Source organism: Alexandromys fortis, unplaced genomic scaffold (assembly GCF_014885135.2).
Source record: "Alexandromys fortis isolate MF-2015 unplaced genomic scaffold, M_Fortis_MF-2015_v1.1 scaffold_165, whole genome shotgun sequence".
Taxonomy (NCBI): Eukaryota; Metazoa; Chordata; class Mammalia; order Rodentia; family Cricetidae; genus Alexandromys; species Alexandromys fortis.
This window is the reverse complement of record NW_026068038.1, coordinates 1,934,092-1,951,880: the sequence shown is the minus strand read 5'-3', so window position 1 is coordinate 1,951,880 and position 17,789 is coordinate 1,934,092. Positions and strand designations below refer to the sequence as shown.

Below are 17,789 nucleotides of genomic sequence, written 5' to 3'. Positions count from 1 at the left end.
CAGTGTCTGCAACCCGAGTGCAGCTTCTTGGGCTGGTCAGGGGAGACTCTGCTCTAAGCTGAAGTTGCTTACACTGGCTCCCAAGTGCCAGCAGCTGTCGCCCTGTGGTGTGTGTGCCCTGGTGGGCAAGGCTATCATGTGAGTTCGCATAGCACTGACATCATCCTGACAGCTGGCAGATCAGTCAGCTATGCAGAGAGTTTAAAACCAGAGCTAGTGGCAAGGTGTTGACCAAGGACAGGAAGATGCCCTCCCCTTCAGCACACTGCAGGGCCCAGTTCCCACATTGACACCATGAGACAGACAGCTCTCAGACAGGTTCAGTTGTGCCTTTATTCACTCAGCGCATTGAAGTGTACAGGTGTCCTATAAATGAAGGCCGCCCCTCTGAGCAGCATTTTTAAAGCAGTATTACAGGAATCCTTATTGATCGCACCGTAGTTATAAAAACCAGGGACATAATGACGTACACAACCTACACAAGACAGGTAGTCAGAATATACATGATGTAAATAAAATAACATTGAAAGATTGAAAGTTAGCAAGTGGACAGCTGCATGCAGGGAAGGGGGGAGGGCTGACTGTAAGGAGCTGGGGTAGGAGGTGGCTATGTTGGCTTCCCTCCATGACAGCAGGCAGTTCTCACTGAGATTCTCAGATCACAACGTGAGTGACCAAGGGTGGTCTGAGTGTCACAGTGGACCACATGCAGGGAGCCGGAAGCAACGGTTTGCTTTAGTTGGAACTGGCCATGGGTATCTGTCAAGAGCACGTATCTCCTGCTGCTGTTGTCACAGCTGACTCTAGTGAACCGACATGGAGTGGGAGAATCTCAACAGCTGTCTGATAGAACTACCTTACAAAGACAGTTATACACTAACAAATTATCTTATAGCTGTAAGCCAAGTGCAGATGGAGTGCATTGAACTTCAGAGTTCAGGCTACCATTCGACAGCTGCTGCATCCTAATGCCAACACTGCACACCTGCTTGCTCCCTTCCCTGAAGCAGGTATGGGCCAGACAAAACCAAACCAGAAGAAAAACACTTTGCAGCCTCTTAGGAAGCTAGACCAAGCAACCCCTTGTTCAAAGCTGGAGCTGGCCTCTGAGCAGTGCTTGAATGTCTGTGGTAGCGTCTAGACAGCAGCAAGGAAGCTTCCCTGCACTGCTGAGGGTGAGCGTGATGGTGCAGCTGGGGGCCTCCGCTAGACAGCCTGGGCCAAGAGACCGCTTAGGCAGACTGCTGAGTGAAAGCCCTTTGAGAGAAGGCAGCTCCCAGGAAGACTGCGCCCCTGATGCTGTTCCATTTTAAATTTCTACTGAGAAAAGTGTCAAAATAACTTGGTCTGTTTTATTGGCAACTTAGGATGCAAAGTATTTTATTTTTAAACTTCTAAAGTTTGAACACAAGAGAGCCTAGTTTAGGTGAGTTTCCAAGCTGAATGTGCTTGCATGGAGCTCAGTTTCTGGCTGACAAACGGTTCCTAACACCCTAGGTGGGCGCCTACGTTCTGATCTGTGAGTGGTGAGCAGACCAGCATCCGCTGGTAACGTCCCTTTTTTCCTTGGTAAGGGCTTAACAAACATTAGGCATAGTTCTGGTCTTACACAGCCAGTGCTGTTCCAAATGTCTCCTGGGAGGCATACACCATGTACAGAAAGCCGTCTTCATCTTTCTCACTCTCGTACACTTCAGAGATGGGCGTGGACACGCTCACCATGCTGTGCCCGTTCACCAGGAGGAAGAAAGCTTGATTGGCGTTGAGCTGTAAGCGCCTTCTGTGGAGATAAGACAGTGGAGAGACTCAATGAGGTCTCCAATCTGTGTAGAACTTGGGCCACTAAAAAAAACCCACCGATCTGGCAAAACTAAGCAAGCCCACAGCCCTCTTCTTAGCGTGTTACAGAACTCGGCGGTGGTTGGAATCAGGGACTGGTTCTGTATCTGAGGCCAGTTACATCCTGTCATCCAAATAGCCATCAGTATTCAAAATCTACAACCGGCCAGACTTTATGTTACTGCAGCTCTGCTACACATTCTCTTACTAACGCCCACTGTCCAAGTGTTCCTGACTGTTTGCTGGGATGGGGGATCTCAGACGGGCCAGCAGCAATCCACCATGCCTAGCAATCTTTTAAAGAACCACTATCCAGTACGTGTGTCCAACCTATAGCCCTCAGATGTGACACCGTTATAAAGCTAGACCCCACTCACAGCTGCAGAGGGGACATGCCTGCCTTACAAGGACATGGAAGAAGGAGGAGGCTGACACCAAGATGGGAAAAGGAGAAGTCTCTCTCAAGGAAACAGACAGGAAGTGGCCAAATACCTAATTATCTTGATGAGCTCGCTCATGTTCACGTGATCGGGTACCAGGAACTTGGTTTTGTCCAGGACGGGCAGTTGCTTCTCACCCTTATACCGCTCTATTATCACCTGCAAAAGCCAGAGACATTTAGCCGCAGGCACGATGCTCCCCACGCTGCAGCCAGCACGTGCCCTGTAGTTAGGCCTAACCTAGTCTTCCCTGTGACACTCCTGTGACCAGCATTCATTCACAGCTCTGTGACACAGGACACAATGGCTACCAGGCACCCTTTTTTTGTTGTTAAATTGTACTAGGATTAAAGGTGTGTGTTACCATACCTGGGTGTTTTTTAAAAAATAAGTTTCACACTGTAGCCCAGGATAGCCTTTAACACTTGGCTATCCACCTGCATCACCCTCCTAAGTTCCTAAGTGCTAGGATCATAGCCATGAGCCTCATCATACCCAGCAATATATACAGTTTTATGGATCAGATGGTTATGAAGTCCTCTGTGAGAACAAGTACTCCAAGCCACTGAGTCACCTATCCAAAAAAATTAAACTATAAACACACACACACACATATAACATACACATGTTTGTTTTTGTTTTTCAAGACAGGGTTTCTCTGTAGCTTTGGAGCCTGTCCTGGAACTCGCTCTGTAGACCAGGCTGGCCTCGAACTCACAGATCTGCCTTTCTCTGCCTACCTCGTGTTGGGATTAAAGGCGTGCGCCACCACGCCCTGTCCCCTCACCAAAAATATTTTTTTAAAAAATGTTAAAAGCAGCTGGGTATGGTGGTGCAGGAGGATCTGAGTTTGATGCCAGCCTGGTCTATAGAGTGAGTTCCAGGACATTCGGGGCTATTACACTGAGAAATTCTTTCTTGGAAAAGCAAATATGGCTGGGCGGTGGTGGCGCACGCCTTTAGCAGAGGCAGGTGAATCTCTGTCAGTTTGAGGCCAGCCTGGTCTACAAGAATGAGTTCCAGGACAGGCTCCAAAGCTACAGAGAAACCCTGTCTCAAACAGTATTTGGAGGCTGAGGCAGTGAACTGCCTTGAATTTAAGACTAATCTGTATTAAAATCCAAAACTAAAGAAAAAGCTGTTACAAGATTTGAGCATTGATGGGCCTAAGAAACGACAGTTTCCAAGTGCCATGGGCATCCACCCAGAGAACAGAAATCCCTGCCTGGTCATGGCATGGCACAGAGGAACATGACCACGTGCTTCTGGAGGGAAAGCACTTGTCTGCACATGCTCCCTGGATGTGACCTGCATGTGCTTCCTCGAGAGACTGTCTCAAGCTGCCACCCCCATCCCTGCGAGATTAACAACTCCATCCTGTGGCTTGCTTAGAAGCATGGCGTCCCCGGGAAATGCCAGCTGTGGGTGCCACATACCTAGGTTCATAAGGCAGACCCTGCGCCAGCGGGGTAGTCAAGGAACATAGAAGAAAGACCTTGGCACTCTCCTAGAAGGCCAGAAGCACGGGAACACTAGAGGGCTGTCCCCGACCCCTTTCCTTGCTCACTGTCCTGAGACTGGCTCTGAGCAGGTCCCAGCCCCTTGTTGGGAATCCCCATAGCTCTATGTAAAGTCTGCAATCAGGGAACAGAGCGGGGGTGGGGGGGATACCGATGGCTGTCTATCGGCAAGACACTCAGTTAAGGGGCCAAGAATCATGTCCCTTCATCTACAAAGCAGCCATACCACCCTGAGGACTACTGATTCTGACTGACATACGCCATCCTTGTGTCCCTAGCAGTGGGGGCTGGAGTAGAGTTCAGTAGTCAATGCTCAGGCCCTTGGTTCTATCCTGGGATCACAGAGGGGGAAAAAAAAAAGCTAAGTTCTAGCCCATCTGTCCCTTTCCCCTTTGACATGCACAAGAGCAACAAGTTCCGGTCAGGAAGAAATGCACGTGGTTAGGTGGGCACACAGAGCCTGAGAGCCCCAGGGCTCCTGCGGGGGTGGGAGGAGCTGTCTTGTGGGGCCAGGGTCCCCTCTTGCCCAGAAGTATAATCACAGTCACAGCAGAACCTACCGGGATCTTGGTGGGGTGCTGCTCCCGGATGAGCCGGACATCTTCCACTCTTTGTTCTGCAAGAAAGGAAGAGACAGGGCTAAAGAGATGGCTCAGAGGTTAAGAGCACTGGCTGCTTTTCCAGAGGTACTGAGTTCAATTCCCAGCAACCACATGGTGACTACAACCATCTATAATATGAGATCTGGTGCCCTCTTCTGGTGCACAAACATAAGTCAGGTGGTAGTGGTGCACGCCTTTAATTCCAGCACGGGGGTGGTGGGGGGGTGAGCAGAGGCCAGGCTTGTCTACAGAGTGAGTTCCAGGGCAGGCTCCAAAGCTACAGAGAAACCCTGCCTCGAAAAAAAAAAAAAAAAAAAACAAAACAAAACAAATACATTCAGGCAGAATACTGTATATTTAATAAATAAATCTTATTATTATTTTTTTTTTTAAAAAGGAAGAGGCAGTGATATCAGGGGCCCCAGTTCCTGCTGGTAACAGTCCTGACTGGGGCAAGGCAGAGCAGCAAGGACACCTTTCTCTGGACTTCAGGGATGGGTCGCATCTCACCACTGAGCACTGAGGCGGTCAGTGGGCCCAACAGCAGCTCAACACAGCTCAGCGGTTAAAACCCTCATTTCATGGAGCTGCGAAGCCAGATGTATAGCCACACAGAGCAGGTTAATTGTGTATCCTGGGGGAGAAGGGGGTGTCTCCTAGTGTCTCCTCTGACAACGTCTATCATTCCTGTCAAGGCTTGTTAAGTTTTCAGTCTAATGCAATTTTCACTCAGGACTTGTGGTTAAGGGAGGGGAGCCCCTTGGCACTATTCAGGACGTGTTTTAATTATTTTCTGAAATGGTCTCTGTATCCCAGGCTGGCCTCAAACTGGAGACCCTCTTGCTCGAATCTTCCCAGTGCTGAAATTACAGCTGTGCACCTGGTCTACATGTGAAACCCTCTCTCAAAATACACCCCCAAAATCAAAACCACACCAAGCCGCCTGCTGATGAAACACGTTCCTGAGAATATCTGTTTCATTGTTGGGTTCTGGAGCTAGGGTCTCCTTCACACAGCTTGGCCTCAAACTCATCATAGCTAAGGATGACCTTGACCTCCTCAGCCTCTCTACCTCACGAGGCTGGGAGGCAAAGAGCCAGTCTTATCTTCATTTTCAACTTTGTACCAGGCTTTCTGTGCCCAGGACTCGGCCATACAGCTGGAGACACGTCATTCATAAAAGGAGGAGGTGGCGTTAAGCAAAACAAACCTAATAGAACTCTGACGCTTTGGGGGAACACTCACGGTGTGTGCAATAGCTTTGTGGAAATCTTGAGAGGGCTCCAGAACAAACGCTGCTGTCACCGCACGGAGACAAACTGGCACTGCCAACTGCACTTGGGTCAAATTTTTTTGATCATCTTTAACAAAGACCATGGAAATAACTCCTGTGTTAAATGCAACCACAGGGCTGCGTTCCCAGCCAATCCTTAACATCACCTTAAGCAGGGACTCGGAGACTAACGAGGAACACGGCTCCACAGACAAGGAAGTGTCCTAACTGGTATTTCTACCGGTGGTTCGTTCCTCTTGCAGGAACATTCAGGCAAATTCAGCTGCTCCTCATAGTAAACTCAAGAGGTTAGGGATGTGCTTGATGGCAGATTAATGCCTGGCACATGTCGGGCTCCGCAGAGCCAAGTGACCAGCACCTCTTCGCTAACCTCTGTGCCCTTCTCTACTCTGAAGAGCTGCCTTAGCTCTCTGCACACATTTCCCTGTTACCCCACAGACGGGATGGTACCATCTATACCCGGCTTCCTGCCTCTTTCCAGTAGAGCTCTCCATTGTATAGCTGCTGAATGCTCCGGGTGTAGGGTAAGTCACTGTGATGAACTCAGCATACATTCCACACTCTGGGGCTGTAGAAATGGCTTACGAGGAACACTGGCTCCTCTCAAAGAGGACCCAGGTTCAGTTCCCAGCACCCCCATGTGGCTTCAGCCACCTGTGACTCCCTTTTCTGGCCTCCAAGGGTACCAGCAATGCACATGGTACACAGACATACACGTAAGCAAAAGAATCATACACATAAAATAAGAAAAGCTTAACTCACAGGGTCCTAACCCCAGTAGGGCAAGCTCTTTCTTTTACAAAAACCAGGCGTGGTGGTTCACACCTTTAATCCCAACACTGGAAGAGTCAGAAAGATCTCCATAAATTCAAGGTCAGCCCAGTCAATGTTTAAAATAACCAGCTAACCACTACCAACAAAGAACCCTAAATTAGCACGTGTTAAGATGGGAACATCTGGGGACTGGAGAGATGGCTCAGCGTTTAAAAGCCCTGGCTGCTCTTCCAGAGATCCCAAGTTCAATTCCCAGCAACTGCATGGTGGCTCACAACCATCTATAATGGGATCCAGTGCCCTCTGTTGTTGTACAGGCAGACATGCAAATAGAACACTCATGAAACATAAATTTTTAAAAAAGATGGGAACATTCAAGCAGAGTCAGATTTCTTCAAGGAGAAATAGCTATCATCGGTAAGTGGAGAAAGAAAAGGTCAAAGGGCTACACCATCAGAAACCACGATGTCATTCTGATTTGTCCCAAAATAAGGCCCCAAAGGGAAAGACAGGAATAGTGTTTTGTTTTGTTTTATTTATTTATTTTTTTTTTGAGACAGGTTTCTCTGTGTAGCCTTGGCTGTCCCGGAACTCACTCTGTAGACCCAAGCTGGCTTGGAGCTCACAGAGATCTGCCTGCCTAAGTGCTGGAACTAAAGGCGTGTGTCACCACCATGCCCACCTAATAGCTGTCTTTTTTTAAGTAAACAAGGGACAAGACTGATGGCCCATAGGACGTGCTTAGCCTTTAGCTGGCTGCAGGGCAAATAAACTGGGGCAAACCTGGCAGTGTGGGGAACTAAGGGCATGCTGGGGCCTCTGTAAGCAGACAGCTGCTCAGAGGCCATCAGTGTGTACTGGAGGAGACTGGTCCTTTAACTGTAAGGGCGTATTTATCACTCCCGTGTCCACTTTTCTGGTGCTCAGGACCATCCTGAGGAACACGAGGGGTGTGTGGGAAACAGGTTTGTTATTAAATAAATGGATCACCCCCTGTGTGTGTGGGGGGGGGTCGCCGTAATCACTTTTGAGAAGAGTGCACCCTGAAACCACTCCATCAGTTTTCACTTGTTTTTCTCAGACAGGGTTTCGCTGTGTAGCGTGACTTTCTCTGAGTTCAAGGCCAGCCTGGTCTACTGAGTGAGTTCCAGGACAGGCTCCAAAGCTACAGAGAAATCCTGTCTCGAAAAACCAACCAACCAAACAAACAAACAAATAGAAAAGTATAAATGAAGTTGGTCCTCCTGTCTTTCTGGCCTCCAGAATGTCTTAGGCCCTTTCCAGCACTGGGGATGATGGCTACTTACTGGAAGTGCAAAAATTTATGACAGAAAGCTAATGGGATTCTGCCACTAGGCGGATCCTGAGCTTCACTGGCTTAAGCCCCACCCAAGTTCTTTAGCTACAAAGGGTCTGTTTGGGGTGAGTCCTAAATCCACCCAGTTAGCATCCCCTCAATGCAGGCAGAGAAGACTCCAGAGCTCCACCAACCCAAATACCTTAAAATGGAGATGCAAGAGTGATCTTAGCCTCCACAAAGGGGCCGCTCCAAACAAAGTCTGTATGGCAAATCTCTAAACTCTTGCCCACAGTCAGGACCACTAAATTCAAAAGCAAGGGAAGCAGCAGCCATCAGACCCCTCGCTTTCTTCAGAACGGCTTGGGGTAGGCGAAATGAAGGCGAACTCTAGGGAAACACCTAAAACGCGTTCTAAGGTAAAGACGGAGCTTTGGAGAGTTTACCCCTCAGACACACAGGGGATCCGGGTCCTGGCTAATACGCACGTCTCACCCCCCCCTTACTCCTCATCTTTCTTGACGACTGTTCCAGAATAAAGATCACTACAAGCAAATAAGCTAGCTGTCAACTTTCCGTTATGAGACAAAGGCTATTTCTCCTACCCAAACGTCCCCAGGCGACTGCTGGAGCGAAGCGGAGATGGCTGGGTACTGCCTCGGGGCTTGCGGGGCGTCCGGACCTAGAGCCCCACTGAGGACACAGCCGAGACCGCCACGGCTACGGTCCCCTCTGCCACCCGGGTCGCGTTCCCAGTCCCGGCGGGGACGCCGAGACCACCGACGACTAAGGGGACAAGCCGGGCCCGGGCAACCCAGGAGACTGAGCCGGCAGGGCTCGCTAAGCTGGGGGATGAAGAGGGAGACCCTACCGGTCCGTGCTGCATCCCGACCCCTCATGACACCACCGGGATCCCGATCGCCGCACCTCACGAAACCGCCGGGACCCCGATCGCCGCCCTTCACGACACCACCGGGACCCCGATCGCCGCCCTTCACGACACCACCGGGACCCCGATCGCCGCCCCTTACGACACCGCCCGGATCTCCCACCCCAGGGCCCCGCGCGCGGCACGCACCGAAGCTGCGGCGCTGCTTGAAGGTCTTCTCGGACGGCATGGCGCGGGGGTCCGGAATCGGAGGCTCAAGCTCCGGCGACGGCCACTTCCCTTGTGTCTCCTCAGCCCGCAGCTGAGTCAGGTGACCCGCGGCACGTCAGCCAGGGCGGGACCAAGGGCGGCCCCGACAACCGCCATGACTGGAGTGGCGGAATCCAGGGCGGTGTGCGCGTGCGTGCCTGCGGCCAAAGAACGGTCTGTCCTGCGCGTGCGCCGGCCGCGGGGTGGGAGAGGTGGGAGGGAGTGCTGGTGAGCAGCCTGGCCTGGTGCCGAGACCTGCAGACACCGGTCCCCCTCTGCCCACGCATGATCCGGTGTGTGTCCCAGTGTCTGCTCCCTTGGCTGATGTCATTTGACATCTCTAAATTCTCACAAAAAAAAAAAAAAAAAAGCGTACTTGAGTACTTGAGGTCTTGCCTGATGAATAACCTTTGTTTACGAACCCCAAGATGCCTGGAGACTTCTCTTGAATCCGATCTTGTGGCGCCTTCCCCTGCGTGCCCTGTGAGGCCACTAACACGAGTATATACTCCTAGACTAATCTTGAAGAAAAGAACTCAGGAACTCCAGACTTGTCTGTCGGGGTAGGTTAAGGTCAATTACATATTCCCTCAAAAAGTTGATGGCCCCCACCTAGTGTTCAGTTTATAGGAAGTTTTCCCTTCCTATAAAAGCCCATTTGTGTAGCGCTGAGTTCCTGAGCATGGAGTTTTGGGGGACATGGCTCCCCTAGACTTCCCAGGGTACCCATGTGTAACCCTCCTCTGCTTCCCACCACCTCTCCTCTCAAGCTCTGGTATGTGAGCCCTCAGAGTCCTGGAATACCAGCGCAAGCCTGGTCCAGCCCTGATCCGCCTCGGGAAGTCAAGGAGGACGGTTCTGTCTGGAGACCTTTATCTCAGCTGTCCCTTCACTGACAGATACTTTCACCTCAGCTGACCCCCGAGAGGCTTTTATCACAAGGCCTGTCCCCGCCTCGACTCCTGCTGCGGCAGAGCCTGGGCCTGCCCACTCCTCAGCCATGGCTGCCTAGGTCTAGCACAGGTTTCAGTCTGTGCTACACCCCAGACCTCTTCCTTTAACTTTGGAAACATCTTTCTTCACGTGCTGTTTGTCAGAGGGATTGCCTCGTACCTCAAAGGGAACAGGAAGCATTCAAAGCATGTTATTGAGGAAAATCTCGGAGGGCCTCTCCTTCTTGTTTGTTTGCACTGTTGCTTGCTTGTGGGTGGTTGTTTCATATGAAGCTGCTGCCCTGAGACCCAAGAAGCCAGACTAAAAATCAAAATGGAAGCCAGGCCTGATGGTACGAGGTATGTCATCCTAGCGCCCTGGCGACTGAAGCAGGAGTATCGCAAGTTCTAGGCCAAGTTGGGCACGGTGCAGAGACCTTTAATCCCAGCACCCAGAAGAGAGGCGGTCTGAGCTCTTTGAGTCTGAGGCAGCCTGTTCTATTAGCAAGTTCTTACTTAGTGAGAACCTGTCTCAAAAAAGGGGTAAGGTAGGATGGGACTGGTGGGGGACTCAGGCTGCTCTTGATGAGGACGGGGGTTTGCTTCCCAGCACCCATACGGCGGCTGAACTGTAACTCTAGGGGATCTGACCCCCCTATTCTGGCCTCCTTAGGCATCAGGACCTACATGGTACACATACGTACACACAGGCAAACATTCATCCATATGAAATAAAAAAATCTTTGTGTTTGTTTGGGTTATTTTTGTTGTTATTGTTTTATTTTTTGAAGACAGGGTTTCTTTGTGTAACTGCCCCTGGCTGTCCTGGAACTAGCTCTGAACTCAGAGATCAGCCTGCTTCTGCCTCCTGAGAGCCGGGACGAAAACTGTAAATCACCCAGCCCCACCCATCGTAGCCCTATCTCAAAAGATAACAAACAAACCAGTAAACAGGAAAAGAATGGACTCACCCAAGCTAAAATCTAGGTCCAAACTTAGAAAAAAAACTAGGAAGAGCTGGGTGTGGTGGCCCACACCCATAGTCCAGCTCCCAGGAGGCAGAGACGCAGAGATCTCCACCCGGCTTGTATCTATTGATTGATGGATGCTTTCTCCAGCCTTTCTCTAGCTGTAAAACTCACCTCCTGCACCTGGCTCGGGAAAAGACAGTGGAGTCTTGACTTCAGAACAAAAAATAAAGCAAATTAAAACCTTCTACATTCCAGGGAATGTAGCCAGGTGATACAGTGTTCCTAGTCTCTGCAAGACCCTGAGTTTGAGCCCTAAGATACAAGAAAAATCTTCAAGTTGTAGCTTTGCTCTCTGACAACGGAGAGGCTGCTTGTTTTTCTGGGTGTTTATGACAGTAAGCCTTCCCTGCTGAAGCTTTCCTGACTCAAATGCTACTGTGTATGTGTAAGAAATGATTTTTCTTTTGTTGTTTATCTATCTATTTATTTATTTATTTATTTAGACCCTGTGATGGTGATGCTTGTGTCTTTAATCCCAGCACTTGGGAGGCAGAAGTGGGTGGATCTCTTGACTTTGAGGCCAGCCAGGGCTAAACAGAGAAACCGTGTCAGGGAACATACACACACATACAGAGGAGGAGAAAAAAAGAAAGAAAACCAAATGGGCTTTTTGTGTTGCTGAACTGCAGAAAATACAAGAAAAGGAAATGTCTTTTCTGGCTTGTGGCAATGGGGGAAGGGAAAGATGTTTGCCTGCCCCGGGGAAACCCAAGCCTCTTACTTATCAACAAAGGGTTGCAGAAAGGGATGGCCAGGGTTGTTCTTTAGTCTTTGCAGTGCTGAAGTCTACACTTTTGGAAGCTGCTTTAATGCCACCCCAAGTTCTCAATGCCATGTGAACCTAGACTCATACATCCCACCACGATCTTGCCTTCCCCAGGAGAATGGCAGTTTATACTCACCGAGTATGGATTCTATTCAGAGCGGACTCATTTTCCTTCACACACAAACACAAGAATCAGACTCATGGAAATTTGTAAACAGGCGTGTGCCTGAGTAGATGTGAGTCACCTAGGAAATGCCAGTTCACCTGAGTCTGTTTGGTTTTCTTTAGTAGTGCAAGGAACTGAGTCAGGCCTGGCACACACTCAGCAAGTGAGCCCGGCTTCCAAAATACCCTAGGTTCCAGCCCCAGTCAAACTCAGACAAAAGATGCTTATATGATACATAGAGTGATTTATTTTGAATAGCCACTTATGTGTATTTTTTTTTAAGACAGGATTTCTCTGTAGCTTTGGAGCCTGTCCTGGAACTAGCTTTTGTAGACCAGGCTAGCCTTGAACTCACAGAGATCTGCCTGTCTCTGCCTCCCAAGTGCTGGGATTAAAGGTGTGTGCCACCACCGCCCAGCTTTGTATACATTTTTATCCAAATGTATTTCTGTATACCATGTGTGGGCAGTGGCCACAGAGGCCGGCATTGGATCCTTTGGACTGGAGTTACAGACCGTTGTGAACCCAGGTCCTCTGGATGCTCTAAACCCCTGCGACATCGCTCCGCCCTCCTCCCCCTCAGTATTATTTACTTTCAGCAATATGATTCTTCCCTCCGAGTCAGTCCATATACAGTGGCAAAGTAAGAACACAACATTTCTACAGACTCATTGTTTACTCAGAATTTTCTGGTGCTTTTAAATTTAATGCCTGCACTCTGGAGGCCGAGGCCGCAAGATCTTTGCGGGTTCCAGGCCACCCTGGTATACAACAATCAGCCCTTTTCTAAAAATACAAAGTAGAAACAGGTGTATCAACCAAACTGCTCATTCTAGAACCCAGGCGGTGGCACTTCGGGACCTCACTGGAAACCGACACCCGTTTCCAACGACGAGCCTAGGCTGAAACCTGAGTACTCCGGAACGCAGGAAAGCCAGGACACCAGAAGACCGGAGGACACTTCCGCCCTGAACACAGAGCCGAAGTGCCACACTCAACATGGAGAGCGCAGGGGCCCCAGGCGTGTACAGAACCTAGGGTCCTGCGCACGCCCCGTCCCGCCCCTATCGCTCTCTGATTGGAAGAAGCCGCCCATCAACTTTGTTGTCTGGAAAGCTATTGGCCAGCTGCGCAGTCACTCTCAGCCTCACCTGCTCTTTAGAACAAGTAAACAAGAATTGCTCAAGAACGCCGCGGGGAGCAGGGCGGTCTGTTGACCCGCGTGCGGCGGGGACAGCGGCCTCGGGGAGACCTCTGGGCCACTGGGACGGGTTTGCGTCGTCGCTCTGTCCGTTGTCGCCGTGGGCCGTTCAGGCTTGCAAGGTCTTGGTTGTGCCTTGGCCCCGTCCTGGCGCCTGGTGGGGGCCTTTCCCGCACTTTCCACCACCCTGCACTTGGCTTCTGACTCCTGGCAATGGACGAACAGATGTTTTCCCCCACTGTTTACGTTTTATTAACATTTCTCAGGGCTCGTCCTGGAGCCTGGGCTGGCCTGGAACTCTGGTTCCTCCGGCTGCCTCAGCCTTCTGACATTACAGGCGTGAGCCACCATGTTTACCCAAAGTCGACACTTATTTTAGTTTTTATTTATTTATTTAATTTATTTTTTTAAGTTTCTTTGTAGTCCAGGCTGGTCTCGAATTTAGAGATCTGCCTGCCTCGGGATTAAAGGTGTGTGCCACCACCCGGCAAAGTCTACATTTTTTGCTTGTTTTTTTTTTTTTTTTTTTTTCAGACTTGGTTTGGCGTAGTTGTGTCTGGTGGCTGGCAGCTCTACACAACCTTGCAACCCCTGCGTTCTGCCTCCGGTCTTACCCTCTGCTTTCCTTTAGGAGTCTCCTCCCCTCACGGTGCCCTTTCCGCTTTTATGTCCTCGACCACATACACACGTTGAAACCTAGGGTCCACTTAGGAGAGAAAATGTGTTATTCGTCTTTCTGGGTTTGGCTTATGTTACTTAGCAGAATCATCTCCAGTTCCATCCATTTCCTTGAAGATACTGTAACTTCGTTAATCTTTATAGCTAAATAGAATTCCCTTATGTATACGCGCATTTTCCACACTCATTCTTCGGGTTTCTGTCGCATGGCTCTTGTAAACAGAGCCAGCTGCGGTGAGCACTGTATCTCTGGCACGTGGACTTTGGAGTCCTTCAGGTTTGCGCCCAGGAGTGGCATGGCTAGATAGTTCCAATTGTAGATTTTTGGGAACCTTGATACTGATTTCCGTAGCATCTGCACCAGTTTCCATTTCCCACAGCACTGCAGGGTCCCACCATTTTCTTTCCAATGTGCCGCTTTTTATCTGAAGGTTTGTAAAAGAACTTGGTTATTGTGTGCAGTAGAGAGACCTATACATTCTATGTACTAGTTAATTTTCACCTGTGCGTATCAAACGCTCAAGCAAAACAAAATGTGTTTGTGTTCCATGAAACATAATCTTGCATGTTCATCAGCATCCCACGCTGCACTGGAAGCCTGAGCTGGCTTCCCAAAACACCACCTTCGGGATTGCATCATCCTCCTTGGTCCTGGCTGCATCTCCTGTTTCATCTGCTCAGATTCCGTTCTGGTTTGAGCCTTCCTTCCACGCCTTTGTGCCTCTCGGGCTCTGCTTCCTGGCAGACCTTTGCTTTCCTATCCTTGTGTATGTCATTGCCTGGCACCGCTCTCAGCGTCCTGGCTAAATTAGTATTTAACAAGTACCTCAAGTAGCTGCCTCCTCTTTCCAGAACACTCTACCTCTTGTGCTTTTCTCCTAGCTAGCTTCATTTCCTTATACATGTACATATTCTTTGTAACTTTTCCCCCATAGTTTTTGTTTTGTTTTTGACAGGGTCTTGATGCGGATCTCTGGCTGGAACTGATTGCTCTGTGGATCAGATTGGCTTTGAACTCACAGAGTTCTGCCTCTGCCCTCAGAGTGCTGGGATTAAAGTTGTGTGCCACTTCTGAGGTCTCACCTGTTTTCGGTGATATTTTGGTGTTGGGGATTGAATTGAGGGCCTGCGCACTTCTTGTAACCACAAATGCTGCTCCCCCAAAGATCCTTTCTCTGAGCAGAAACAACGCTGTCCTCCGACTAACAGTTACATGTTACATGTGCTGTGTAGATCTGTGTCTGCCTAATGTTTTCCAGTTGCAGAGTTTCAGAAGTAAACATAGGTACATTTATTCTTATGAAGTGGAAAACTTGGCCAAATTATTTTGTTTTAATAAGCGCTCAGTTCCTCTAGGGAAGGTTTGCTATATTAATCCCTTTCTGCCCAGCTCCTGTTATTGACATTGTGGGTGGATAGATTTGTTTTCTGTCTTTCTTGAGATAGGCCGTCACCTGCAGCCCAGTGAGTTGCCTGCCTCAACTTCTGTTATGGGTCTGGGCTCACTTAGAGATTAGCATTGACCATGAATAATTTTTTTAATTATTATTATTATTCAATTATTAGATTTAATTTATTTAATCAATTCACTCTGTACACCAGGCTGGCCTGGAACTCAGAGATCCACCTGCCTCTGCCTCCTAAGTGCTGGAATTAAAGGCGTGTGCTACCACTGCCCTGTCCATGAATAAATTTTAATAAGAGGAAGCTTTTTATTTCTGACACCTGGACTGATTGGGGTCAGTTCTGCACTTCAGAGCATTCCCAAACTGCAGCACCTAGCCATATCAGCATATAAAGGCAAAACCTTAAGATGACATGGATTCTGCCTATCTGTAGGCAGGGTCTAGTTTTAACACATAAAGGAGCAGGGTAAACAAGTTTGATTACAACAGAAGTAGCCGGATGGCTCAGTGGTTAAGAGCACCGGCTGCTAGGGTACAGCCTGTACCAGCTAGGTGCTTACATGATAGAGGCTTTTTTTTTCTTTCCCTTTTTGGTCTTTCAAGCATTAATTCTAAACTCTAAATGTAATGTTACCCACCCCACTTCCACGGTGCTGGGATTCGAGGAGCCTGCCACCAGGGCTGGCTTTGTTGTACCAGAGCGAGTAAGGTACATTGGAATGGAAAGACGCAAAGATGCACAAAGCAGTGGCGCCCAATCCGGTGAGGTGGCTACAAAAGCTGATGCAACCACCAGTCCCTCGGTTCTGGCTCAGCCTGCGTTCCTCATTCCTCGGCATGACACCTTGTTAGTTTTCATTTCGCGTACTCAGAGGGTAAATATGCATTTCCCCACGTGCTGGTTGCCACATCCAAACGGTGTTTATAATAAACAGGACCTTTGCTCTGGAATAAAGCCTGTCCCCTGAGGGACAACATAGGGTACTTCCTAGAAGGTGTGTTTTTGAGGCTGGGGAGAAGCCTGTGGGGTCCAGGCAGACTGGGAACTGCGTTTTCCGGGAGGTCACCCCTGCTCCCTTCTCACCAGGGCAGCCAATGCAGAGGTGGGCAAGGATGGAGGTGAGACAGAAGCTAGCTAGGGCTAGAATGTGAGGAGATGGTTGACCTGGTGAGGTCAGTTTGGTCAGTGGATGTTTTCCAGTTAAGTGAGAGACGCAGCAACACGCTGGTGTTTGTTTATGTGTTACCGTGCAAAGGAGCAGCATCTAGGAAGCATGCTGGCAGGAGGAATCCCAGCTCAGTGAAGGTTGTGAGTCCTGGGTACCAGAGGCTGAATTAGGACACACAGCTCACTGTTGCTCCATCGTCTCACTGAAGGCTCACGGACATAAACCCCATGAAATGATGGATCTGAGGAGGTTTAGCCTGGAGCTTAACTTTCCCTCGAGCCTTCGTACACCGGAACCAGAGCAGTGTGTGCTCAGCTGCACTCTTACACAATGCTAATATTATTATGTAACTCAAGTTTATTTATTTATTTATTTTTTGACATGAAATCTTGCTGTGTAGCTCAGGATGTCCTAAAAGTCCTCATCCTCCTGCCTCAGCTTCTGAAGGTCTGGGATTACATGCCACCAAGTGAAGCCCTTGGTTAATGTTATTATTAATCATTTAACCAATGAATTAGATAATATTTGTTTGCTTGTTGAGGGTAGTTTATTGAGTGGACTACAGGTCAGTAATAACTAAAGCCTCACGTTGGCTTTTTTTTTTTTTTTTTACATTGGCTTTTTATGAGACAGGGTCTCATGTATTCCAGGCTTGCCTCAAAAATCACTAAGTTAGTCAAGGATGACCTTAAATTTCTGATCCTCCTGCCTCGATCCTCCAATCCCAAATTGGGATTAGAGAGTACCATGCAAATGATTAATCTTAATAATTAAAAAAAAAAAAGGTGATATAGTCTCTAGGGTCATGAAGTGGAGAGAGCTGCGGAGGATAGACCTTTCCAGAGATGGAGGTTTCTAGAAGCCTTGTGCTGTGCAGGAAAACGTGAGCTGGAGCGCAGCTTGGGGAGGACACCTGAAATTCCCACCACACTGAGCAACAGACAGACCTCTTTGCGAACGAGGTGCAACCTGGGCTAGTCGGTTTAGACGTGGCGTTGTTGCTAGGCGACAGTAACCTTAATCCCCTTTGCCAGAGTTTACTCACCAGGACGCCGCCTGTGCAAAGGTCCTGGCTGAGAGTCGGTTGCTAAGGAGCCTCGTTAGCGCAGTAGGTAGCGCGTCAGTCTCATAATCTGAAGGTCGTGAGTTCGATCCTCACACGGGGCATCCTGCAACATTTTGTTGGGGCCTAGCAGGTGGCGTCAGTGTTGGGGAGGAGTGTGATCACTTCTAGGGGCTGGGCATTCCGGGCTTGAACCCGGCGACCTCTTTTAGCGAGCAGCAGCTTCAGAGGTGCGTGCGGGGAGGTGCGGGGCGGGGAGGAGGGCAAACGCTCGGGGGCGGAGCCTGGAAGTAGGGCGTGGCCGCATCCGTTGGAGAGAGCAGGAGAGAGGGTGTGGCCACACACAGGGAGGGGCGGGGTCTATCTGCTCGAGGGTCCGGTCGAAGCGTCTGGGGGAGGGCTGGAGGGAGGCGAACTCACGTCTAGGGGCGGAACCTATCGCCCTCGGGGGGCCGGGCGAAGCTCCGCGGGTG

At 49.6% G+C, this 17,789-nt stretch overlaps 1 protein-coding gene and 1 non-coding gene across 2 annotated transcripts; one reads left to right on the top strand and one right to left on the bottom strand.

Moving 5' to 3' along the window:
- Positions 1 to 313: 313 nt before the first annotated feature.
- Map1lc3b (microtubule associated protein 1 light chain 3 beta) lies at positions 314 to 9,010 on the bottom strand. Its single transcript, XM_050165270.1, has 4 exons — positions 8,845 to 9,010; positions 4,360 to 4,415; positions 2,332 to 2,438; positions 314 to 1,780 (listed from the first exon to the last, which is right to left on the bottom strand). Exons 1-4 carry the CDS (start codon positions 8,882 to 8,884, stop codon positions 1,606 to 1,608), a joined length of 378 nt encoding a protein of 125 aa, XP_050021227.1. The 5' UTR covers positions 8,885 to 9,010; the 3' UTR covers positions 314 to 1,605.
- An 8,337-nt stretch (positions 9,011 to 17,347) lies between these two features.
- On the top strand, positions 17,348 to 17,420 carry Trnam-cau (transfer RNA methionine (anticodon CAU)). The gene has a single exon. It is a non-coding gene; the product is annotated as a tRNA-Met (tRNA).
- The last annotated feature ends 369 nt before the right edge of the window (positions 17,421 to 17,789 follow it).

Bases quoted from the DNA above. Each gene is read 5' to 3' on its own strand.
- Map1lc3b (XM_050165270.1), bottom strand. From the start codon at position 8,884: ATGCCGTCCGAGAAGACCTTCAAGCAGCGCCGCAGCTTCG. The intron at 4,416-8,844 runs GTGCGTGCCGCG...CCTTTCTTGCAG, and splicing joins CAAGCAGCGCCGCAGCTTCG to AACAAAGAGTGGAAGATGTC. The intron at 1,781-2,331 runs GTATTTGGCCAC...TTATCTCCACAG, and splicing joins GAGCTCATCAAGATAATTAG to AAGGCGCTTACAGCTCAACG.